Source organism: Egretta garzetta, unplaced genomic scaffold (assembly GCF_000687185.1).
Source record: "Egretta garzetta isolate BGI_Z169 unplaced genomic scaffold, ASM68718v1 scaffold126, whole genome shotgun sequence".
NCBI classification, from domain to species: Eukaryota; Metazoa; Chordata; class Aves; order Pelecaniformes; family Ardeidae; genus Egretta; species Egretta garzetta.
Window position 1 is genome coordinate 4386038 of NW_009260128.1, and position 27269 is coordinate 4413306.

A 27269-nucleotide genomic window follows, 5' to 3' on the forward strand; every position below is an offset into this window, starting at 1 on the left:
GAGGACTATCTTCTGAGAGAAAGGGCATCGCAATGCAGGGCTTGAATGAAATCAGAACTTCTGAATTTGACAATAGAATATGCTTTATTAATCTTCTTTGTCTTTTCCTCCCTATTTTTCATGGCTCATAACTGTAAGAACCTCTTACCTCAGCAACCATTTATCAGAACAAGAGGGAATATGTCAAGATACTCTTTAAAGCTTGTCAGAAATGTTCTTAATTAACTGTAGCAATCACTGTTGAACAAAATGAGGTTCTTCTTTACTAGTTTCTGAGTAAGACACTTCCCATTTACAATATGCCATCTTAAAATCAGTCTAGTGATGCACTATTTTGCACAGAATTTCAAGGCTCAAAAGAAAAGGATCTGCTGCATAAGACCTGAGAAGTCACACAATACAGTCATTTTAAATAAGTATCTCTTACGAAGTTTCTACTCAGTAAGTATCTTGTTTCAGGTGTCCTTTATTCATACTTTAAATTTTATAGGCTTCATTTACTAATGTGAAAATCCTGATGAGATTCAGCAAAGGAAATGGGAAGGTGACAGGCTATAAAGCATTTTAGCTTTAGCTACTGGTAGAGCTTAGTGAAACATTACTGAGTGATCAGGTTTATATAACAGATATATTTAACATTTTATGTCATTCGCATTATTCTAGCATCAAGATTAGATGGGGAAATCGATTCTGTATTCTGTTGTTGGGCATATGAACAAACAATGGAACTGCCAAAATGACGAATGACCTCCAATTCATTTTACATACTTTAATTTGCAGAAAACTGCAGAAGCCCACATCAGAAATTCCTGCAGGATTAGCCTAAGGGGGGTTGAACAGGATGATTCAAACCCTTCTAAATATTTAGCAGCTTGAATATTCTCTGATTATTTTTAATGACATACCAGACTTTCTACTTTGAAAAGGCTAGAAACTTAGGTAGCTAGGAGAAATCATTTGTGTATAACCTTGTCTCCCTTTTATGTACAAAACCTTTTAGCTGAATGGGTTAACACTACATGTTATTCTACTTAGAATATATTAAAAGACAAGAAAATTGTGAGCTCTCACCTAACAAGGCCAAAAGACAAGGGACAGTGCAGGCTTGCTTACCAAGGCCAAAGAGGAGACAAGAGTTTCCCTCTGTTTTGATTTGCAAAAGCAGATTTATGTTTCTTGCATCTTTAGTGTGAAGTAAAAAAGATAATTATATATCAAAAGCAAAATTCCTACAGAATAAATTGAGGGCAGTTTTTATTTCTGTCTCATTTTGGTTTTGACATGTACTTAAAAGCTTCAGTGACACTTCCAGCTTAAATCCTGTCTCATTGAAGACTATAGTTTTATGTCTCAAAGTTCCTCACTAAGTTTAAAAATGTGACTCCAGCTCTTAGCAGGCATCTTAGTGTATTTCACTGTAATTTAATTATTTTGTTATGGGTTTACAACAAAATGTGATAAGCATTTGCGATAGAGCAAATAAGCATTGGTGATAAGCAAATTGTGATAAACAATTTACTGTGGAAAAAAGCATTAGTGTTCTCTTTAAGAGAAAAATATGTAAGATGTTACTGGTGCAATTCTTACACAAATATACATTCCTTCACATGAGTACTCTCATAAAAATGAATAGGACTTCTTATGTGGGTAGGTATTAATCACTTTTAGTATGGATAGCAAAACCAAAGCCCAAATAAGGAATATAAACCAGACTCAAACACAACAGGGGTGATTGAAGCGATTCTTAATTTTGAATTTCTTGGAGAAAGGCCAGACTGTAATTAGATTTTCTGAACATAATTTCCTCAGGGATTTCAATAACTGCAATAGAAAAAGCTAATGCAGGTTTCCATACCAAAATTTTATTTGGCCTTATTTGTTTAATAGTATACAAACTGGCTGTTTAAAATTTGTACTATCCAAATTCTCTAGAGCAAGAATAACAACACCAAACTTCAGCTAGCTGAAAATTCAGCCTGCAATCCTTTTTTGTTCTAAGGAAATTTAAAGCCCCAAATACAAAATAATAATAATAAAATAATCATGTATTAATACTATCTATTATCTTTTGCTGTATAAAAAGACACATGATTTGTTCGTCAATTTTTAATATCTTATGAAACAGTGCTAAATCTTATGCCAGGTAGTAACAATAAACAATGAGTTATGACGATACATATAGGGTTTTTTTTTTCGTGTTTACATGGCTCTTGTACTTGTATTCTTCTCATCCCTAACCATGATTTCAGTTCACAAGGTTACTCTTGGCTTGTGATTTTTGTTGTTTTGTAAATCTTGACGTATAGGAGAGCATAACATAACAATGAGTGTTTATCTTCTGTTAGGCTTAAATTCTTGTTAGAGCTGTCTATTATTCATGAAAATGCACAATTCATTTAAGTCTTATGTATGCACAAAAAATGGGGTATAATTATTTTTCTTCTTTTTTATTCTGTTACTTAATTTATTTTATGAAAAAAAAATCTGTAAGGACACTATTTCATTTCTGAATTGTAATTAAAGGCAAGATCTGGATTATCAATATGTACACTTTAGAAAGGAGCATTGTGATTTGTAAAGCCATAGGTATTGTTGGGATTTGAAATGAAATCACTCCAACACAGAAGTTTAGACTGGAATTTAACCTGATGGCTGTAAAAAAACTTTATACTGTTTTCCAGCATGACAGCAATTCCCCTTTTCTTTTTATCGTGTGGCGTTGGGGCTTGTCACATGCCCGATGTCATGTCAGCTGGAGAGGAGAGGCAGTGCACAGCACTGAAAGGGCACCACTGTGTCAGCTAATGAGGCCCAATGCCACAACCTCTACAGCGGCTGCAGAACACGGATGGAAACTATCAGACCTGCAGCACTGTGCTGTAAAATTCGAGGTGAATACTGGTAGTGATGTGCTGCTACTGGTAAGAGCCAGCCACCAAGTTGTTCCTATTGACAAGATTAATTAGACAACTAAATTACTACTTTTATCTTAGCAGTGCAATCAAGAACTGAAAGAGTGCAAGGAAGACACAAATGGAAGAAAAGATGTATAAGGAGAGAAACCAGCTCACCTCATTTTAGGATATTTTGTACAACCTGTGTTCCTTTAGCACTATTATTCAGTGTTTTAATTTTTCTCATCTGATATGTAGTCTTTTTTAAAAAAAAAGAACCACAAAAACTCCCACCTTCTTACTCTACAGCATATTCATTATCAGATCAAGTCATACTACTAATTAAGTTAAATTTGACTGCTGAATAGCTCCCGAAGAGCAAATTTATTTAAGGTACTATGAGCATATATTCATTTCTCCTTATACATCACCAGCTGTTATTAATTAAATTCTAGTCACTTCAGACTGCAAGTTTGAAATAATTGCCACTATGAAGCACTTTTACATTGTACTTAACAGTGAGTTCGGCTATTACTTTACTGATATTGATAGTAATCTGAATATAGGTAGACACCACTCTAGTTATTTCATTTTAGAGTTTGTGAGATATTCAGAGGAACGTGTGGAATTTTAAAATTTGTTCCCTGAATGTAAAAAGCTTTGCCATAAATACACATGAAATGCAGAACTGAGATTGATGGATTATTCTCTAAAGAAAACGTCTCCTTTCTGAAGGTGTAATATACCTTTTCAAGCTCGGGGAGATCACAGTGGCAGCAAGTGATTTTTCCCTCTGCAACAGCTCCTCTCAGCTGGCTGCAGTACTAAGGTGAGGGCTGAAGTGATGCCCGCAAACCACTTCCTTGCTACCCACCTTCCACCCACATCTATGAAGCATCTGTGGGCTGATGCTTTGACAACTGGTAGGTCTCTGCTGTGCAAAGACTACCAGCATGAACAGGTCTTCGGAGGAAAAGGTGTTCTTTGCACTCCCTTCAGCTTCTGCACAAATACCTTGCATTTAATTAGTCATTGCAGCAGAAGGTTCAAAGAGATCTTCATTACAGATAGTGAATAATATTCCTGCATGTAAAACTTTTGCAAGCAGAGGGAGAGAAAATTGTTCTCTGGATGTATTTCTTAGCCCACTGGTAAAACTGAACTAGTCTCTCCTGAAATCAACTATATTTTCTCAAGTTTCAGTCATCATAGTACATGTAAGAGAAATGAAAATCTTAAGTTCTGAAATATTTATTAGTCCCATGTTTCAGTGGAAGGTTGAAGAAAATCTGCACACTTCCAAAAAGTAAAATTCTTGCATTTTTAATGATACACGTGCAATATGTTGCGTCCTGCAAAGCTAGTTGATATAGATACTAAAGTATGACTTGATTTATCAGGTTTAGCGTTTCGTTATTGCAAAGGCCATTTATAAGATTGCAGAAAATGAAAAATGTTCCATACATTTATCTCACTTCATGTATACACGTTTACTACCTTTTTGCCAAAGTAAAGACCCATCAAGAACATAAGAAAAGAAACTCTAACTTCTCTACAGGTTTGGGTTTTTTTTCATTTTTATTGCGTTCAAGAAGAAGTGCCAGTGATATGATGAATATTTTAAGGTGGTCTACAAGCACAACTTTTGTGACAAACAACTACTGGAAGTTTTTTTTTCTTTTTTCCATTACTGTTATTTAACTGTAAGACTATAACCATGATTAGAAATTCAATTTGTCTTTATTTTATTTGGTATGATGGCAAAGAACTGCTGTACCCTTTAGTGAGTCACCCACTGAATTCACAGCTCACCTACTGATTTTAATTTATGTGATAATTTACAAAACAAAAAACTTCATGTCTTTCATCTGTATACTGCATTTCATTTATTTTCATGAATCATGTGCTATGGTTTCTTGCATTGGGTACTATTGTTTGTGAGCAGTTTCTAGCCTCTTATCTAAATGTAAATTGCTTATGCAAACAGATTATTAAGAGAGAAATGAAATTAAATCCTTAAACCCTTTCCAAGTAATACAAAGGAATATATTTGTGATGGGTTGTTATTTTTTAACAGTGAAAACAATACTATTAACTAAGGTCTGCATTTTACATATAACAATAATTTCAGTTTCCTAAAAGATACAAATAAATTTCATCTTAAGACTACTGAAACATCATCATCGTCATCAAGTTATGTTAATTATAACATCTAAAGTCTTAAACAAATAGCTTAGAATCTGAGCATGTGAGAGACAACTGGAGAGAGAAAAAAATATGTATATACAGAAGACCTGTAAGTTAGTCAAATCAGCTGTTCATATATATGATTCACCAAGCAAATTCACTAGGAATAGCTCTTATTCCTAGAATTATTTTGTTTTAATCTTACAACTTCTGTAGCCAGTTTATGTAGATTTAATTGGGCACCCTGAGGTTGCCCAAATACATACACAATCTTATGGGAAGAAAATACTAAAACAACTTGACATTCATTAGCTACTGAGAAGCTACATTGAGCCAAATTGTCTATCCAGCTTTATGTGGTGATTCTGGGAATAATTTTCACTATTAGTTTACAAAATGACTAAAAGAAACCTGTTTTATGTAAATTTGGGAATCCAGCTGAGATTCCTGGGAATTGATAAAATGAAATGAAGAGAAAACAACCAGTGCAAATAAAAAGCAATTTGCATGAATTCTGGCCAAATGGAAAGAAGCTAATGTACGTGGCATTTACTTATAAGGAACTTACCTTGCAAACTGTAGATTTCTCCAACGCTGTTCTGCCGGGTGATATGATGCCAATATGCACTACGAGGAAGTGAGATCGACTTGGATAATGTCATTGGTTCAGACAGACTGGTCTGGAGCTAAAAATCAAAGCAAACATAAATGGAAGATCACACATAACCCTACTTGATAGATAATCTCAAAACAGCAAATTGAACCCATGTTGTTAGGAAGATATTATTTCCTGAATTACCACAGATTTTGTACTTTCATTTCAACTGTGTTATAAGCATCAGCTTATAACTGTGAATGTTCAGGAAAAAGGTGCAAAAATGAATGTGGGTATATAGGTTCATTAGCATGGGTTAATGTTAGGTCATAGGAATATGTCCCAATTTATCTGCAACTATTCTTGTTGCTGACAGCATTTTGTTATTTTCTTCTTTAACCTTATGATAACGATGAGTTAGCATATGTGTAAAATCTTAAAGCCCTCTACAATCACATTTCTCTTTGGTCATTTAACCTGCATATGGGATTGAATACCCAGAAAGATGCTAAGAGACAATCTGGAACAACCAGCAATAAAGAGTCATTAATCCCTAATCTTCCATTCAAGTGGAGGCATCTCATCACCAGTAACAGGCTGCAGCTTGAAGAGCCAATTTTCCCAGTTTGGGGGACTTCATGTAACCAAAACTGTGAATTGCTTGGTAAGTGACCATGTGTACAAGAGCTATGGCACAGAAACCTGACAGGAGGAATGTAGACTTTATTAAAGAGACCTCTGTCTCTGATGTGCTATAGATGTGAGTGAAAGACAAGACCAGGCTATAGAAAAAAAAAGATCGATGGAGGATTGTGCATCCTGACAACCTCTTTGGATATACCTGTATAAGTTATGCTTTCTCTGTCTAGAAGAAAAGAGAATGTGTCTGCAAAATTTTTGTATTTCTGGCTTTATAGAATATAAAATGCTATCAGTAATCTGTAGGATCTAAAAAAATCATGATGATGCTGTGGAGTATGTAATTTCTTCAGGGGATGTCTGGAAGGATCAACACTGAAGGATGAATTATGTCTGAAGATTTGGAGTGGAAACCCTCTTGGTTTCAGGAGTGGCAGCAGGATGGTGAGGGTGGCACTCTGAAAGGGTGTGCCTGGAAACCCACATTTTCAGAAAGTCCGGCTACAGATCAGAAGGTATTCAAGGTCTGGATCATTTACTGCAGGATAATGATTAACTCCTAGGGATTCCTCACTCAGAATGATAATGCCAAATTAAAAAAGCCATTTTTATCTTCACAAACTCCTGTTACTCTGTAATAAAAAAACCCCAGCTTTTTAGAGACAGTATCCACCCAAAGATCTACAATTATTTCATTTTTGAGTATTAACACACACTGATGTGTGGCAGATATTTTGCTTCAGATTAATCTACTAAAATTATTTCTGTTGTTGTTTTCAAGAGTTGTCATCAAAATTACTCCCTGTCTGCAGCTAATGCCTTTTCTGCTCACTTATTGCCAAATACTACATTTCTTCTGTCAGCGGTGCAGATCATCACTGGAAGCTATTCAATATGAAGTAAAGAGGTTGCAGAAACATTTCCTCCATTAAAAAAGTTCAAAATCCTTATCACAGGGCAGTGATTAGTTATTTTACCATGTTAGTATAGCAAGGGTAACAAGGGCAACTTTGTTGAGTAAGAAAAAGAAATAAAATCATGTAACTTCAGTACACAGATGATTTTTTCATAATTCATTCACCCAAAAGGTAAATGGTGATCTTGAGGCAGTAGGCAAAACTTTTTATTAGGATGCATTCTGAAAAAAAAAAGAATTCCAGTAAAGGGAACCACTTTGACCATGGTTCATTATCCCAAATCTAAATCCATGGACTGAATTGAGGTGGTTAAAGTTAGATCTTTATTCCTGACCTGAGGTGATTAGTTCCTGCCTGATCTGATGAACACTGATGCAGAAGAACTTTATATGCACAGATTAAAGATTTGAAAGAATAATAAAAAAATCCATTTTCATTATAAATTAAGGTAAGAACTGCTCTAGTGCTGAAGATCACATTGCAAGCATTCACGGTACTTTGTTTCCTCAGTTTCTCTATTTAAAGAACAACTTCTGATATCACCTTTTGGGCAAGAAGTATCACCATATGCTAACTGCAATAGGACCAGATGAACGAAATTTCTTTGGGGACTCTGTAGAGAGAAAATGCAATTTCTGCTTTATTAAAATGTCATCCTTGGAAAATAACATTTTAAAATACATTGTCAATTTTTGTTTTTAATATGAGATTTAAAAATATAAACATAAATACACAGATTTGAAGATCTTATCACCTTGTATATTATATAAAGGATGATAATATAATACACACATCTATTTGTCCATGAAGTTATTCTGACTAATTGTTAGTTCACTATTAGCTATAAGTCTGCTTTTTATCTTTTTTATAAATATAAAACCCACATTATTGGTCAAATGTAATTGACAATGACAGAATTCTTACTCCTACAAACTACTGTTTGTAAAAACATTTCTGTATTCAAAGAAAATTGGATAATCTACTGACAGAAACCTACTTTCTCTAGAGAGCATCTTATATGCTAGACTGTGGGTGTTTCAGATAAAAAACTTGAAACCAAGGTGAAGAAAACAGGCATATAAACATCCATATAATGAATTGTTCATATACTATTAAATAGTTTTTTACTATATAAATAATGACAGGTTAAACTAGAATTTGATGTACAGAGATCTACGGTTTCATAATTCCTTTTATCCAGCCGTAGATGATCATCTGGTAGTTAACCACGTTAAAAAAGAAAAACAGAACAAAACCAAGCGTGTAAATCAGGGAAGATGAACTAGAAGGGTTTACTTGTTAAATAATTGGTCACTCAGCTTTGAGACTTCTGGTGTTCCAGACCAGTTGAAGAGATCACTCCAGGTAAGTTCAGAGACTTTATCCTAGATACTCTTCCCTTTTGCCTTTTTACTACGCCTCAGAAAAAAAAAAAGCAAAAACCAACTGACTTCTCCCTACCCTTTTCTGAATCAGCTAACTCAAACAGAGAACATTTCACTATGGAAAATCAAGTATATAACCCTTTAATTTTCTTCTTTTCTTGAAACATGTAGACCATCAGTTTCCTCCACTGATTTATTTCTATCCTTAATTTAACAAAAATATAACAATTAAAAAAATATCCTTAACAATTCTTTCACTTATCTCCTCCTTAAGACTATTTATCAATTACAAAATTAAATCAACATATCTGAGTATGGAACCCTTCTTATGTATGAGGCCAATGTTCAACTATTGCTTCCAACACTGGGACATTTCCCTCTGGAGCTGGCAAAACAGGCTCAGATGCATTAGCATCAACTGTATAGAAAGGGCCCATAATGGCAGAGGTAGCACAAACACACAGAAGAAATAAACACTTTGGTCTGGGAATGAATTTGAGGCAATTCTGCCCCTCTGCTCTGGAGTCCTCAGTACAAGAAAGACATGGACCTGTTGGAAAGAGTCCAGAGGAGGGCCACAAAAATGATCAGAGAGACAGAACACCTCTCCTATGAGGACAGGCTGAGATAGTTGGGGTTGTTCAGCCTGGAGAAGAGAAGGCTGTGGGGATACCTTATTATTATAGCCTTTCAGTACTTAAAGGGGGCTTATAAGAAAGACTGAGACAAACTTCTTAGCAGGGCCTGTTGTGATAGGACAAGGCCTGATGCTTTTAAACTAAAAAGGGTAGGTACAAACTAGATATAAGGAAGAAATTTTTTACAATGTGGGTGGTGAAACATGGGAACTGGTTGCTCAGAGAAGTGGTACATGACCCATCCCTGGAAACATTCAAAGCCAGGTGGACGGGGCTCTGAGCAACCTGATCTAGTTAAAGATGTCCCTGCTCATTGCAGTGGTTTGGACTAGATGACCTTTAAAGGTCCCTTCCAACGCAAATCGTTCTATGACTTCACCGAGGTATTTTTGCAGTCCTGCATCTATGAACTGACCTTAATCTTTGGTATCTAGGTATAGAAATATAGAGGAAAGTAAAAGCAGTATACCACATTAAACATATTTAACCTATTAATGTAGCATTAAATAAAACATGCATCTAGAATGATTTTGCTACAAATATTTCTCAAATCTGATGGGTCTTCAGGAAATGAAAAACATAATCCAGACTTTTTTGTGCAACTTAAGAGGGAGAAAATGATGATGTAATTAGAACTTGGGCAAAAAGAAAAGTAGAAATGAATGTATCAAAACTGCATCAACTCAGGATTTTTTTTTTTGTGGGAATATAAAAAAAATCCATCACTGAAGCATTTTTGTTATCTGACATGATATACCTAGTAGTTAGGTTTCCTACAGTTTCCCCAGAATCTTTCTTTGATACCTTTCACACAGTGAACATTACATTTCTTTCTTGTATCCAAAACTAATATCCAAATCCAAAATGTCCAAAATATTAAGTCATATGAAGCCTTTGCATTGCCAGTGACTTTATAATTCTTAAAGGACCATTTGATTAAAAATAGATCTATTAATGTGTCACTGTAAGTAGTTCCCCATATTTGTCATTATTGTTCTTTCATGAGACAAAGCTTAAGGGCTAAATTTTCTTTTAATTCCCATAGGCCATCTGCATTGACTAAATAGATTTGTTACTCTGATACCAATAATGAATATAATTCCAAGAATGGAGCCTGTTAAATGTATTAGGGTTCTGAGCTTTGATCGGTTTAGCATATTATTGTCTCATTATTTTTTTTTGCATTAAAAAAGTCAAAACGCTGAAAGTGACAGAAAATACATTTGGCCTGAGGAGAAGAACTGAGCAATAAACAGTTCATTCTATTTTTTTTAGCCTACAATAAAGACAGTTTGCTTTTTACAGATATACTCTGGAAATAGGTTAGTTTATTATGGATGAAAAACCCCAGCTCATTTCATATTCTCATTAGAGTCTTTAAACAAATAGCAAGAGAACTAGGTCACAGAAGACTAATGACAATTGTAGTCTGGAAATATGAATTCAATACCACTATTTAGGTTTGTTTTTTTTTTTTTTCTTTATAACTCTAAGGAAGGTTGCTTTGTGTGTTATGCCTTGAAAAGGAAGAGGGGTCAAGAAATGTATTTCACTACTGACAGTGGAATAGCACAGACTCATTTCACTGGCATCCACAGTGGCAAATTACTAGAGTTTAAGAATCATACAATCTAAAAGGTAGCATCAGCTGAAGTACCAGCTCAGCTAGCAGCTGAGTTAGAAAGCAAACAAGATGGAAGATGTATTATCAAAAAAGAAAAAGAATTTTCAGTAACAACCAAGAAAAAGGTGTCATTTTTGCCTTTTTTGCAAAAGCAGATATTATTGTCCTATGTTCAACTTGTGAACTATGACGCATAGACCTGCTGTACAAAAAGCAGTTCCCATCCAGTTCTCTCAAGCAGATTATTCCTTCTTGAGCACAGTGTTTTGCCCATGTTTCTGTTGAATTTTATTCTGCTGTTCCAAACAATTTTTCCAACTTGTCATGTAGAATTTTGTCCTTTCATTGACCCACTTCCATATTGTCTTATAACTGTAAAATCTGGAAGTCTAATAATTAGATTGTGCCTTGATCCAGAACTTCTATGAAAATACTTAATGAAAATGGATGCAGGATATATTCTTATCAAAGTTTGATGAGAATATTTTTCCCTTTGGTGATGACTTACTAATATTTACTCCCTGGCTATAATTTCCCCAGAACCTTTTGTTCATGACCACTTACCTTGTTTAGAAAATAGTCATGTGTTTTTTGGACTGTGTTCATTACTTAAAGGTGCCTACTATTAACATAAACACTTATAGGTATCAGCATAATACTTATTTGCTATGCACTGCTTTATGTTTATTTTTACACTTTTATCCAGCTTGCTGTTCCTGACAGAATGCACGATATTGGCACCCCACCCTCCCCAATATATGACCTCATAAGGCTTCTGAAAAGACTTATAGAAAAGCTAGCTGTGAAAGTAATTTCGGTGATTTCAGCCTTTATAATATATTTCTAGCAATTAGGTTTTCAGTAGCTATTCTAACCTTGTTATGACTTTTTAAAGAGTTTCTTAGTCAATTATGGAAGAAAAAAATCTCAAAATAATAACACTGCTTTGCAGTGCCAAGGTGGATGATGATTATTCTTTGGTGGTGGAATAATATTACATATGAATAATAAAACAATGGTGAAATAAAAGCATTCTGAAGGGAGATTCACTGAAACTGATATTATTTTTTTTTCTAATCTGCTTGGCCACACTATAAAGAGAGGAATGGGACATTTTGCTCCTTTTCTGGCAGAACTGTGTTGGGGTTTTTTTCTTTTTTTTTTCTTTCTTCTAAAAGAAGCTCATAATAGATCACTTTGTTGTCTGACAGAATGGATTAATGTTGGAGAAAAGTAGCTGGATTTTACAGTGTGTTGGGATTATATGTGTTGAGTGTCAGTAGGGTGTGTGTCTTCACCCACATTCTGTCACAAAATTGTGGGACATTCTGTCACTAATAACGTGGGAGATGATGCTGACATGAACAGAGCTGATATTATTTCAAGCCTGACTATACAGTAGATCTTAATGGAAACAAACACAATTAAACAGTAGGAGCCTCTAACATATAGGAGAAATTGCTAGCAGGTTAAGCTAATTTCTTCATTAATACATATATATATATATATATATATGAGAGATAGACAATCCAGTATTGCACAGACATTATTTGCAGATATTGATTGTCCTCTCTGTTACCAAGAAATGGGACATTTTATGAAAGAGAGGTGCTGGATGACATAAAGGAAAAGATTTTGCAGGTAGACATTTGCTGACTTGAAAATATACAGCATTTAGGGATAAGACTGTGTGGACCTATGAAATAATTTCTCTAAGCAGCATCACCCAGGGCAAAGTCTTCAGGTTTTAAAAGTAAAAATCTAGGAGTTTTAAAGGTGTTCAGTACTGATACACTTGTTTAAAGGTATGGCTATTTCCAGGTGGGAAATGGGGAAGATCAGAGCAAAACATCACCCGAAACTGAAAAGCAAATTCCAAAATGACACCACATCCTTACACATTTTTTTTTCAAGTCAAAATGGATATGAATCACAATCCTAGAACTGTTCATCATGTTGACTTACGAACACTTAAAGTGAAGGCGGGTAGCATAGGACACACTGACAAAGATCAGATTAAACTCTAGAGTATTAGCTTAACCTTGAAAGATATGTTCTAGGGGTTATTAATCTCAAGTGGTTCATCACTGAAATGTTCATTTATATCTCTGTTTCATTTCAAAAACAAGCAGTGGATTATGTGTATTGTTATGAGCTTTTGTTAGTAGGTGATATAAAATACAAGTCAATGTTGGGAGGGCCAGGAGGAATTTTGGTCTTCACGGAATTGAGGAATTAATATTAGCCATTAGAGTATGGGAGATATTATTTGACTTGCCAAAACAACATTGCAACTGGGAGAGGCACCTGAGGACAGGAGGAAAGCCAATGACAATGCTATCTTCAAGAAGAGTGTGTTGATTTGAGCAGCATAGGGATGTGCTTTCTATTGGTATGTAGAAAGAGGTTGATAACACACCAATGTTTTGGCTACTGCTGAGCAGTGCTTGAACAGCATGAAGGCTGTGCCTCCAATATTCTGTCGTTTCCCCACCACCACCACCACCACCACCAGTGGGATGGAAGGGGGCAAGATCTTGGGAGGGGACGTAGCCAAGACACCTGACCCAAACCAACCAAAGGGATATTCCATACCATGTGAAATCAGCTTAGATATAAAACTAAGGGAAAAGCAAGAGGAGGGGGGACATTCATTTTTTGTGACGTTTTGTCTTCGGGAAGGAACAGCTATGTATACTGAAGCCCTGCTTCCCAGGAAGTGGCTGGACACTGCCTGCTAATGGGAAGTAGAGAATAAAATCTTGTTTTCTTTCCTTTTGCTACCGTGCACGGCCTTTGCTTTTGCTTTCTTTTTTTCTTTATTAAAGTGCCTTTATCTCGACCCACAAGCCCTTTGATTTACTTTTCTCTCCTCTGTCCGGTTAGAGGGGAGTGATAGAGCAGCTTTGGTGGGCCCCTGGCATCCAGCCAGGGTCAAACCACCACAAAGGGCAAGAAGGAAGACCCAGGGAACTAGCAGTGTACCCCAGGGGTCAATACTGGATCCAGTCCTGTTCAATGTCTTCATAAATCATCTGCATGATGGGGCAGAGTGCACCCTCAGCAGATATATTTATGCTCCAAAACTGGGAGGAGTGGCTAATACACCAGAGGGTTGTGCTGCCATCCAGAGGGACCTCAACAAGCTGAAGAAATGGGCTGACAGGAACTTCATGCAATTCAACAATAGGAAGTACAAAATCCTGCACCAGGGGAGGAAGGGCCACCAAGCTGGAAAGCAGCTTTTCAGAAAAGGACTTGGGGGTCCTGGTGGACACCAAGTTGAATATGAGCCAGTGAGATGCCCTTGTGGCTAAGAAGACCACCAGTATCGTAGGCTTCATTAGGAAGACTGTTGCCAGCAGGTCCAGAGAGGTGATCCTTCCTCTCTATTCAGCACTGGTGAGACCACACCTGGAAAGCTGGGTCCAGTTCTGGGCTCCCCAGTGCCAGAGAAACATGGACATGCTAGGAAGAGTCAAGCAAAGCACCACTAAGATGACAAAGGGAATGGAGCATTTCTCATATGAGGAAATGCTGAGAGAGCTGGGACTGTTTAGCCTGGAGCAGGGAAAGCTCAGGGGGATCTTATCAATGTTTGTAAATACCTGAAGGGAGGGAGCAAAGAAAACAGAGCCAGGCTCTTTCCAGCAATGCCCAGTGACAGGACCAGAGGCAAGTGCCACAAACTCTAAACACAAGAGGTTTCCTCTGAACATCAGGAATCACTTTTTCACCATGAGAGTGACTGAGAACTGGTACGGGTTGCCCAGGGAGGTTGTGGAGTCTCCCACCTGGAGATATTCAAGAGCGATCTTGACATGGTCTTGGGCAACCAGCTCCAGGTGGCCCTGCATGAACCAGGGGTGTTATACAAGATGACTTCCAGAATTCCCTTCCATCCTCAACCAGTCTGTGATTCTGTGATTAGCATCTCCAAGACTGTAGAGAAGGTTTTACTGAGATCTATCTTCTGAACAATGTAGTGATAAGTAAGTTGGGATGGGAAAGAACGAACTGAATGCATCAGTTGGAGAGGTCAAAGAAAGACACTGTCCACAAAGGCTGGTATGCCTCACCAGGAGTGTTTTCTGGGGAATTCAACCTGAAAGTTATGGTATTCCAGAAGGTTCTCTGTCATGAGGTGTTTCAAGCCAAAGTTAAAAATAGTGAGGTTTGCCGTCAGTGCCAACTTGCAAAGTCTTGTCCTCCTTCCTCTGTCTGCTTTTTACTTTCCTTGCTCTGCTGGGTGTTGCTGTCTCTGACAAGGCTGCTCATGTCTGATTTCAACCTGACATGCTTTGGAGAAGTTTTCAAAGTATGTGATTTTTTTCATGACACTGCTTGCCAAAAGATATGACACATCTTAAAGTGGTATTTGGGACAATTTAAGTCCTCAATATTTTACTTGATAGTACTGGAAGGACAGCCTTTCTGACTTCATAGAAGTTGATTTGGCCAGAGCTGGTACGGTAAAAGTCATGGCATGAAAAAAAGTCTCTCAGTGGAGAATATACTTCAAAAACTCTCTCTAGCATATGTCAAGAAAGGTGTAATAAAGATGAAGTTAGAATGTCCCCAGTTGAGAGAATCTAACCTGAGTAAGCTTGGGGCTGAAAAATTGGAATTTTAAGGCTTACATATGTATTTTGGCAAAAAAATGCTAGAATCTATATTACGAGTGTTCACTGCACAGTTATTTGAGTTTCATTCTTTATGATAAAGCAAATGTCTTGGAACTCATAAGCTTTCTTATGAAGTTTTTCCTCTATTGTATAAAACAGATCAGTAGTTTCCAATTACACATATTTGTGGAAATCACATTTCTTTTAGCTGCTTCATTTCAGTGTATAAAAATTGCTGGTACCAATGAACTTTAATAAAATGACAGGAAGACAATTTTCTGAATACTTGCTGAAACAATAATCATCAATAACCTTTCATAAATATTCCTGATTAAGCTTATCAGTGCATGACTCCAGCATTCAGTAACACACATAGTCTTGCTGACCTCTACTTTCTGACATTTTCAGAAGTTAGTTTTATATGTCATACAAAGACATTTCAATTAAAAAGAAGAAAATAGCAAACCCAGAATACATAAAAATGCCCTCTTAGATGACTGTTCAGTACCTTCCAAAAGAACACACTTCCTTCCTTTTGACTAGCCACTTTTAACCATTACAAATGCACCTTGAATCATACCTACTGGGACTAGTTATACACATACTACATATATGAATGTACATGAATGTAAATTCTTAAGTTTTAGCTTTGAAATATATTATATTTTTGTAGGGGAGGCTAAAAAAATATACCTGTGCATATGAACACACAAGTAAACATCTTAGTTTCATTTGAAGTAATATATTCATATTTCATTTATTATTTACTTGAGTAGCTCCATTGCCTTTAGGGGGCTTTTACAGATTTAAAATCAACTGAGAAGCTGGTATATAAAAATAAAGGGCTATTCTTTTCCACTGTGTGCTTGCACACATGGGGATCACATCATGATCATGTATATAGATAGATACATCCAGAGAATTCTTGACATTGACCAGTTTTTAAATGGCAATAAGCAATCATACAAAGGCAATGTGCACACTTCAAAATAAATATACATAACCTATCTTTGGAAATATTTTTGGGGGATCCAGAAACAACTTTGAATGAGAGACAAGACTCTCCAAATCACAGACCATATTTCTGCATATAAATTAAGATGGTGAAATGTTTGCTTCCTTACTGATGGTAGTTTACTAATGTAGCAAAACCAGCTGCAAATCAGGAACACAATTTAGAAAGGGGGAAAGAGAGAAGTGTTTGTAAATTGCTGTATCTTTCAATATACTTGTATCAGCCTAATAAATCCTACAACTGGCAACCTTCCTCCATTTGATTTCTTTTTTCAGAAAATAACTCAGGTGTTTTTTTACCACTAGCAAAAGTTGCTTGGTATAGTAGAAGTTGTAGATGCATTACCACATGCCATATAACTCAAGCCTTTTGAAATCCATAGTTGTCATTTAGCAGAACGCTCCTTTGCCTCTGTGCTGATAAGTTCCAGCTTCACAAAACAAAGGAAATAGAATTATACCCGTTGCCATGGACATCTGCAACTCCATCATTTTTTTTCTTCACGTAATACAAAATGTATGTAAGGGTAATCGCTGAACAATATGTGGGGAACATTACAGAAATGCCACCATTTTACAAATGATTTTACAAAACCTCTCAGCTAGTAGCAATTGCAATTTTTACTGCTGTGTCCTACAAGAAAACGATTAAGTATAATGAAGAGACCACAAGTTCTTTCATTTTATAAACCAGAACTTATGCTGATTTGTCAATGGATTTTGAATCACAGACACTGTAGAGATACACATTCAAGAGCCAGCCATATGAATCCATATGAATCTTGCCTGGCAGCTACCTTTATGGAAATGATTTCTGACAAACTGAATATGTGATGAGACTAGCAGCTTTTACTCTGAGACAGTCATAAGTAACAAAGCGATGTATCGCTACCATATCTTGGAAAATCTTCATTAAGCCCTTTGCTGCTGAATACTGGAGAACTGAAACATTTTTGAAAAAAACTATTCCTGCAGTTTAGATGGGTCAGTACTCCAATACTTTTTAACATCTTCATTGTCAACATGGGCAGTGGGACAGAATCCACCCTTAGCAAATTTGGGGATGACATCAAACTAGGGGGAGCAGTCAAACACCCAGATGGGAGGGCTTCCATTCAGAGGGACCTCAGCAAAGCAGAGGAAAGGGCTGCCAGAAATCTCATGAAGTTCAGCAATGACAGATGTCAATGCTGCAACTAGGTCAGGGCAACTCAGTGCACAAGTACAGCCTGGGGACTGGCTTGCTAGGTAAGAGCTCTGCCAAAAGGACCTAGTGGTCCTGCTGATAACATGAATGATCAGAATACATGTGCAGTGATGGAGGTTAAGGCCATATTGGACCACACTAGCAAAAGCATGGCCAGTGGGTCAGGGGAAGTCACATTTCCCCACTATTTGGCATTTGTGAAACCACATCTGGAAGTTCAGCTGTAATCACAGTCTTCAGGTTTTGGCCCTGGCACAAGAGAAATGTCACACTGGGGAGAGCCTAGCAGAGAACCTTTAAGAAGCAGAATATGATCAGTGATGCTGGATTAAGTGTCTAATGTTTATTCAGTGTGAGAAAGAGAAGGCTAAGAGAAATCTAACTCCACTTTCTCTCTCTCTTCTTAAAGGTATGTTGTAGAGAAGACTGTTACCAGAGATGCACAGCAAAAGGACAAGAGGCAACAGTCACAGGCTGTGGCAAGGGAAATTTGAGACAGACTTAAAGAAAAATTATTCACAATGAGAGCAGCCCAGTAGTCGAATGGGTACCCATAACCTACATCCTTGGGGTATTCAAAACTTGACTGGATAAGGCCTTGGGTAACTTGATCTAGTTTTGATGCTATCTCTGCTTTGAACAGAAGATTAAGTGAACTGCCTACCAGCAGTTCCTTACAATGCAAATTTTTCTGATATTAGAGGCAATGGGTTCAAAAATCTGAGAGCTAATGAGATGTGCCAGTGAATTAACCTGACATTATTTTGTTTACTGTAGTAGCTGCACATCTTTATATAAGCTAGCTACTGTAGTAAGTGAAATAATGTCGCATCAATCACACAGGGTCTGTACTGCCTGTACAGTATGTCTTACATTTATCCCAAACCAGATCTGTGCACAGCTGATAAACAAAACTTGTTAGCATGGCTGGCATCATATGGGATATCAGTAATATAAGAACAACAACCCAAGGCTGAGAGAAGAAAGGAACATAAACAACCCCTATCTGAACAGGCTTTGATTAATACATATCAAAATACAGCTTGTACTTGGAAAAGTGCCCATATTCCAGATATGGCTTTTTTAGATAGTAAATATCTGTTACCTTCAGTCTAAACATAATCAGAGAGATTGTTATAAATAATTTTCATGTTAAAAAATCTGTCATCTTTATAAAAAGGAACGGAAACAGAGAAAAAAAGCAAAATGAAGACGAAGGGTGAACTTCACCTAATTTTTGTCCTACCAACAGGTACCTGATGAGCCAAAGCACAAAAAGCACAGGAGGGATTTACAGAGTAACTTTAGGACTACTATGAGAATTTTTGATCCCCTCTCAGATTATTACTTCTTATAATTCTCCTATTCTCTGAAAAGCACTGTGCCCCTCTGTAAATCATTGATAAAGGAGTTTCTTATTAATCAGACACAAAGCCTTAACCATTCCCTCAGGAGATATAAAGAACTCCTGAACAGAGTTGCTGAAACAGAGGAAGGCCTTGCTTGACAGGAGACACAGAATGATACTAAAGTTCAAAAGACTGATGAAGACTATGTGAAAAATGAATTTTTCAGAAGTTAATTCTTCTGTGAATAAATAATTGACTATGAATCAGGATTTTTTTTTGTTGTAGTTTTGTTGCTGTGCCATTCCCAGCATACAGCTGATTACTCTGTGACCTTGGGCAATTCGTACGCAGCTGAATTTGGCGTTAATCTTTTTGTGCCTCATTTTACTCATTAGTATAATTATTATAATAATACCTGTCTCCTGAGAGCATTGGGTGGCTTCATCAGCTATTATTTTTACTACTAATAATAGGAGCTTTACTAGGCTACTTTAGTTTACAAGAAACACTTTTCTCAAAATAGCAGATATGAGATTAATAATAAATTAAACCAATTGGAGAACTGGCTTGAGAATTATTTTTCTAGTAATGCTTAAGTCAACATAACCTGCTCCTCTGTTAAGAGAGTTTGATGACATAAACCTACCAGCATAGTTATACAAGCAAGTTGTTTTAAAGGTACACAATGCCAAAGAAAACTTCCCTTCCATATTAAATGCTTCTCAGAGTTTAGTTAAGGGGAGACCTGGGAACAGGCAAATAGGGTTCAGTCAGGCACACAACAACTGCCGTATAATTACAGCAACCATTCCTAATTTATCACTCCTATCACCCATGGCTTTTAGTAAATAAGACTGCTAATCAAATCATCAATTTTGTTCAGGGCAAGTTCTTTGGCTTTTCACTTTCTGCATTTAGTGGAAACAGTATGAATTTCAAATTGACAGCGTTGCTCCAACTACTTTGATAGCTCTGTAAACATGCAATACTCTACAAAGTACAAGAAAAACAAAACAAAAGATATTACAAATGTGCTTATGTGACCAACCTTCAAATCCACTTATATTTAAATGAAACTTTATAAAGTTGAAATAAATGGTACCCGAATTCTAAGAAATATGTACCTAGCTCTTTAAAAAGTTCCCAGAAATGTAGATAGGTGGCTACATGAATTTTTAAATAGCCTACATGCTAAATTCTGAGGAGGCTTTACATCTTCAGATACTTTACTATGCAAACATATTTGCCCTGTTGCATTTAAATAAACTAACCAGACCCTAGCTTTTTAAAACAAAATGTTCACAATGCAGCATACTTGCATGCGAACATACAAATGAGGTGAACAGAACAGGGAAAACAGTGTTTATAAGATTCATGTATGCAGCTTTAGGATGGATTCATAGGATGGAGCAGGCTCCTGGCAGACAAGAAACTGTACCCTGTCTGTTATGAGACACCTCTATGAAGCTTTTGTTACAGGCTTTGGTGCAGCTCCTACTTTACGTTAGGAGGAAGGCAGATTTCAATCTGAGTTTTAGGTAACACAATAGACAGAAATTTTTATACAACATTTTCCAGCAATTTTTAAGGAGGAAAGAATGAGAGTAATTTCTAGGCTAGCATATGCATCCATGTGGTGAGGTATATGGGTTTTAGTCCTTAGGAGAGGGACTTTTTGCATTCAAGATGTTCCAGCCCAATGGCTAGGGATAAGAGAGATTTCAGAAGTGTGTCGGGCAAAGGAGGAATTGAATTTTTTTCCACTGTGCTCTGAATGAGAGCCTTCATGACTACTATCACTTCAAAACCATTCAAAATTCCAGTGCAATTTCTAAAGAATAGTTTTCAAATGGCAAAACAGCTTTTAAATTACATCACCAACTACCAAAATATCTGATGCACTCTTATGCAAGGACTTGCCATCTCTGCTCTCGCACCTACCCACAGCACTTACCTATACACTCCACAAACCTTTATGTTGTCTGCAGTGCTTCTGACATGAGAAATAGCTCTGCTCCCCCACTGCATACGAGCAGCTGCACTAACCCTTTGTTACCACAGTAAAGACTTTCCCTGGTACTGTGGTTTCATTCAAACATGCAGCAAACATCCAGCAACAACCACCACCTGCAGCATCCCCTGGAGAAACAGGGCTTTACTGATCCTCTCACTGCCTGCAAGGTACCCTACAGGAGCCAGCAGACTCCTGCAGCTGACAGAGGAAGATCTGGGTAAAGAACATTTTGACTTGGTAAGAAAGGAATAGGCAGTGGCTGTGGAAGTTCAGATTTCATGGTGGGATGAACTTTTAGGAAGTGAATGGCACCTGCTGTATAGTTTTTGAATGCTGTTGAAGTATTTGGATGTATATTATTGGATATGAGTAATAGTCCCTGAAAAAATGCCAATAAAATAAGCCTACATTCAAGAAAATATTTTCTTTCAAATAAGATTAAGAAATAAAACAGCTCCAGTTGGAAGAATCACTCACTGCCGCTGAAAGCAAGTCTGAATTTTCACAACCCCCCCCACTTTCTTCTGAAGTGGTGAATGTCAGGAATAGACTTGTGACCCAACTCTAGGATTGACTTCATCCAAGTACACACAGTTTTCTGAGCCTGGGGACTAACAAAGAGACTGGCAAAATTCTTAAAAAAATTTTCAAAAATATTCTCAGAGAAAAATCAGAGTCAGGAAAAATGTCATTATGTGCTTAATGAACCAAGAATCCTATGGGAAATTACTGGCACTTATGGGAACAAAACTCAGACCTAAAAGTACACAGATTCTGACTTAGGAGGGAAAAAAAAAGAAGTCAGGATTCTTGTTTTTGTTGTTAATCTTGACAATATTTACAGGTGGTCATGGCTTGCCAGTGGATAGACAGATCCTGCAGTGGAACACCCCCGATTTTATATTATCAGTTGCCGCTGCAAAGAAGGGTGAGCTTTACTTGTCTAGAAATCCTCTCCTGCCAAAAGTGCTGCAAGGCTATTTCAGATTTAACTTGTAACTTTCAAAGACCTCTAGAAATAGTAATTGAAATGAGCTTCACAACACCTGTGTGAACCAAGTAAACAATTCGCCAACTATGCATTGCAATAAGACATCCAGCTTTTTACAGGGTTATAAAGTTTCTAAACAAACATTATACAGCAACATCATACGGTACTTTCAGATGGGAAATACAGAACAATATTGAGCTAAATATTTGCTTGAATAACTGACCTGAGGTTATAGTTTAGCTTACATAATATGCATGAGTTCATGAATGATCATATGTATTCAGAATCTTGGTACTTGAGCTTATACATAACTTGGACACAGAAGAAAACATACTAAGAGACCAATGCGCCACAACATGGGATCATTCATGGATGAACTCTGGAATTTTATTCTCCATTTTGTCCTCCAGGTATTGACTCTACACAAATGCACTTAGACAGTATTACAACAAAAAATATCTTTGTCATATTAAGTAAACTGCAGTGCTGAGATGGAGCCTAAACCCCATATATTTTAACTAAATATTTCATATAGTCTTTGGGTCAGCAGCCTCTACCAGCATCTCTCTGAATTGCCCATACTTCACAAGTTGAAAATAATAGTTATACCATTGCACAAAGACATAAATAACAACCATAAACCAGACAAAGCTCTGAAGATGCATTGGCAAAGGTAGAATACTTCAAATTGAAACCATCATTTTAAAATAAAAATTTAGAATGTTTGATGTGTTTATTGATGATATCCAATCCTGTAATGTTTCAGTGAATATGTGTTTGGTTGTGATCAGGTCAAAAATGAAGAAATGTGTAGTACAGAGCAAAATTAAACTAAAAGTTCACTATGAAACTAATGCTGCTATTTTTTCCAGCTTCAGTGTTTGTTTTTTCTTTTCTGATTCTAAGACAATTTACATTGATATTCTTCATTCTATTTACATTCTTGTTAATATCATGCCTGAGAAACTTGTAATTTGTGTTTATGCTCAGACCAGTCCTGTTACCCTCCTCATTCTGTTACAGATAAGAAAGAGAAAGATTAAATGAATTGCAGGCTCATTTCTTAGCCACCTTCCTCTTCAACCTCTCCTTAAGCCCAGTTCCATTGCCTGATGTTTGTCTTCTTTGGCACATTCCTTATTTCCCTCCTAATAACTTATTGGGGTTTTTTTAAATACATAAACTTATTGATATTATCTGTTTTAAATGACAGAAATCTATCTGATGATTCATTCACTTATATTAAGTTGAATATTTGAGATAAGACTTGTGAATAATGAGAATGGAAGAGAAATACACAGATGCAATGTTTCATAAAGGTGTTTATCTTCTGGTAAATGTTAAAAGGATCACAATCTAAAATGACATTATTTTTACAGCTCTGCTTTCTAAAGCAAAACAAGTGTCATAGAATATTTCCTATGATAATAAGTGATGAAACTTGTGCCATTAGAATTTCTTCATGAATTTATACTTCAGCCTTACTGATGTTTGATAACTTCAGCTGGTTACCATCAGCTTTACTGCTATCTTATTTAGAATTATTGGTTTGCACATTGTGAATTTTTATTCTTTTGAGGTTACATAATAGGTTTTTACAGGCAGCTTTTGAAATAAGTGATTTATAAGGTTACAAAAGTACGACTGTTTCCTTAGTGTGCCTCCCGCATATTGGTAGTCATAACATGAGAAACCTACAGCTCTTAATCCCCCAATTTATAATCTCAAACAACAGCATGTGCAGAAGTTACATCAGGAGTGTTTTCAGTGGAGGCTCAGTGGCAGAAGATCAAAGCTGGCACTGGGGAGGAAAATCAGGTCTTAAATACCAATATCCTGTGACAGTAAGCGTGTTTGTCATCCTGGTGTAGAGGTTAGATAGAAAAGTGCTGCTGAGAACAACTGGTGTGTGAAAATTATCTTCACTGAGATTCTTTAAAAAGATTACCAAAGACAACATCATCTACTGATTACAAGGAAAAGGATACTCAGCATTTACGGAGGATGAATTTTTTTTTTTCCTTCTCTCTGCGCGATGGGATAACTGGAAAGATGTGATTGTTCACTGGTGAACTCTGTAAACTGATTTAGCTCAGTAACCCTGCAGAATCCTCTTACTTTTAGCTAGTTTGGCTTTGCCAAATTAACAGACTGAGTTGAATCCCTGAGTCAGATAAGCACCTGAGCTAACAGAAAGGAAGTGGAAGAAGCTTGCAGATCAGCCTGGGGACAGGGGAGGGGTGGAAGAGCTGGCTGTTAGAAACTCAGATGTGCATCTTCCATGCTCAACATTAGACTACAGTTAGTCAGGATACATGCTATTCTTGAGGCTATCACTTTTTTTTTTTTTTTTTTAAATTCCAGGACTGCCAATCCAACCAGGTTTCTAAACGTTACATTTAAAACCAAAAGAGGGGTGGTGTTCATCTGTGTGCAAGAGAAGAAGTATGTAAGAATGCAGACTATTCAGGTGATAAAACTAGAGTTGATAACACTCTTATATAGATAATACAACAACACTAAATAAAATCTTGTAAATAAAAAGCCAGTTGTTAATTTTAATTAATTTGTTGGGTTGGTGCTGTAGAATGACTAACAAAGCACTCCCATATCGCCCCCTCTCCTCAGAAAAACACCCACAAACAAAAGTTATTACCTGATCAACTAAAAAAGTAAAGACTGAAAAAAGTGAATGTACAGATAACAATTTCCCTGAAAAGAATTTCAATGTAGTTACTTGCATTGGCCCAAATTTGCTGTTGTCCCAAACAAAGTGAGCATAAAACGTTATCACTTTGACAATTTAACATTTCGAACTCAATCAAGAAAACCACCTGAGCTAAATTAGATCCTTGTCCACTTTACCATAATATTTAAATAAAATCCAGTCTGCTTTGATCACAATAAAACCAATAGCCAACTTGAAACCACATCTATGCCAGGGAATATTGATCCTGTATTCCAGGTCCTTTTTCCAGTGTTATAATTTGAAGGGGAAATGGGCATAAGACAAAAGTGTCCACATGACTTCCTATTCTAACTGACTGGGCTTCTCCTACTTGTGATGACAATGTGGCAGACTTGGTACTGTATTAGCTGCCACAGAACAATTTTGCTTCCAATCCATGCCTTTTTGAAGGTAATGGGAAGAATTAGTTTCCTTCTCATGTCTCTTTCTTATTAACATAGTTATCCAGCATGTTACTTGGCTTGAGCAATGGATTTCTCAGCATAAAAATGAATTTATTGCTTAGCATTCTGAACCAGCACTTTGTGTGCAGAGGCTTCCGTAAATGGAGTAAATGTGGCCTGTGGCTGCCTGCAATACCTTTCTCTGACAAGTCTCTGGCAGCAGTAAGTAATTGTAGCTTTTTTCTGCTGCCAGAATTTTTTCCTGGTCTTTTTGTGTGTTTTCTGTCGTTTTGCTTTTTTATTACTAAGATTATACACTCTATATATTCATTATGAGAACTAACTGTAATCTATACATTTCATCAAAGTTGCTTTGGTAAAAAATGCACTTTTATTTCCTTTATAAGCTGTATAAACTTTTTATAATACTGGACTATAACTTTTTATAATCTAGAAATTTTTAAATGAAACTTCAGTGTATTAATTACATAAAATGTTAACATTTAGGATAGAACACACAAGAGTCCTTCAAGAGTCCTTTCTAATGTATAATTTCTAATGATTGGAAGGAAGAAGTAAACGTGGAATTAACATTACATTTCTTCCCTTCTTCTGATTTGTATAGTAACAGATATATCATTAATTTTCACTTTTACAAAAAAAAAAAAAGAATATTTAATTCTATACTATTAAACATGAGCTGGTCACTACACAAAGGATCAGGAAAGAGCAAAAACCCCCAAGTATAGATCTGTAGATAGAAAAGATCAAAGGTCAAGCTTTGGGAAGACTTAAAAGCTTCTAGATGCCCAATTTAAAAATATACTCTTGCTTGTATTTCAATTTCAGATCTTATGGAAAAAATATACATAGGCATTTGATGAAACCGTTAGATTTAGATATTGGAGAAGCGATTATGCTTGATAAAAGGAAAATAAGACATACTTAGTGTCCTGGGTTTGGCTGTTATCCAGTTAATTTTCTTCTTAGTAGCTGGCATAGTGTGTGTTTTGGATTTAGTCTGAGAATGTTGTTGATAACACACTGATGTTTTAGCTGTTGCTGAGCAGTGCTTACACCAGTCAAGGACTTTTCAGCTTCTTATGCTCTACTGACTGAGAAGGCTAGAGATGCACAAGAAGCTGGCAGGGGGCACAGCCTGGACAGCTGACACAAACTGGCCAAAGGGATATCCCATACAATATGATGTCATGCTCAGTCTATAAACTAGGGGAAATCTGGCCGGGGGGCCACTGCTTGGGGACAGGCTTGGGATCGGTCAACAGGTGGTGAGGAATTGCATTGTGCATCCCTTACATTTATTATTATTATTATTATTATTATTATTATTATTATATTCCAGTTATTAAATATTTCTTATCTCAACCCACAAGTTTTCTCACTTTTACTCTTCTGGTTCTCTCCCCCATCTCACTGCGGGGGCAGTGAGCAAGTGGCTGTGTAGTGCTTGGTCGCTGGCTGGAGTTAAACCACGACACTTAGTCTATTTAATATCTTCAGATTTTGTTTCTAATATGAATACAACACAAATGCTGCAGATGACACAGATGACCCCTTAAGTGTTCAGCACCCCATCAGCCAGGAGCTTCCAAAACTAAACCAACATTAGCTTACTAGTCGAAGTATAAAATAAACAGATTTTTCAGCCTGTGTAACACAGCCCATAACTTCTACACAGCCTACAGCAGCCTACAGCAGGCCTCTACTGATCTCCCTCTGTAGACCATGGTGCAGCCTCATCCAGGAGACAAGTATGTGATTGATAGACTGTGAGCCTGATGAGTCATTTCTATTTCTCAGCCTGCTCTCCGAGTTTGATATTATGGATCATATAGCCACAGCCTTCAGGAATGAGGTTTCAAGAAGTCATCTGATGGCAGAACAGAAACGGCTTTTTCTTTTTCTTTCTGTCTTAAAAACTCCAAAATCTTCAGTAGTCATTTAAAGATAACTTGTGCAAACTGGAAATTCTGAACTTAAAATTAAAAAATACCTCTTTTTGAACTCACATTGCATTGGTACTTATTATAGTGTAGG

At 36.6% G+C, this 27269-nt stretch overlaps 1 protein-coding gene across 1 annotated transcript in view; it reads right to left on the reverse strand.

The window, feature by feature from the left end:
- DOK6 (docking protein 6) overlaps positions 1-27269 on the reverse strand; it is a 172185-nt gene that overhangs the window by 36813 nt on the left and 108103 nt on the right. Inside the window, exon 7 of the mRNA XM_009641470.1 lies at positions 5650-5767. Within this exon, the coding sequence (XP_009639765.1) occupies positions 5650-5767 (118 nt within the window). The remainder of the gene's footprint in view (positions 1-5649; positions 5768-27269) is intronic.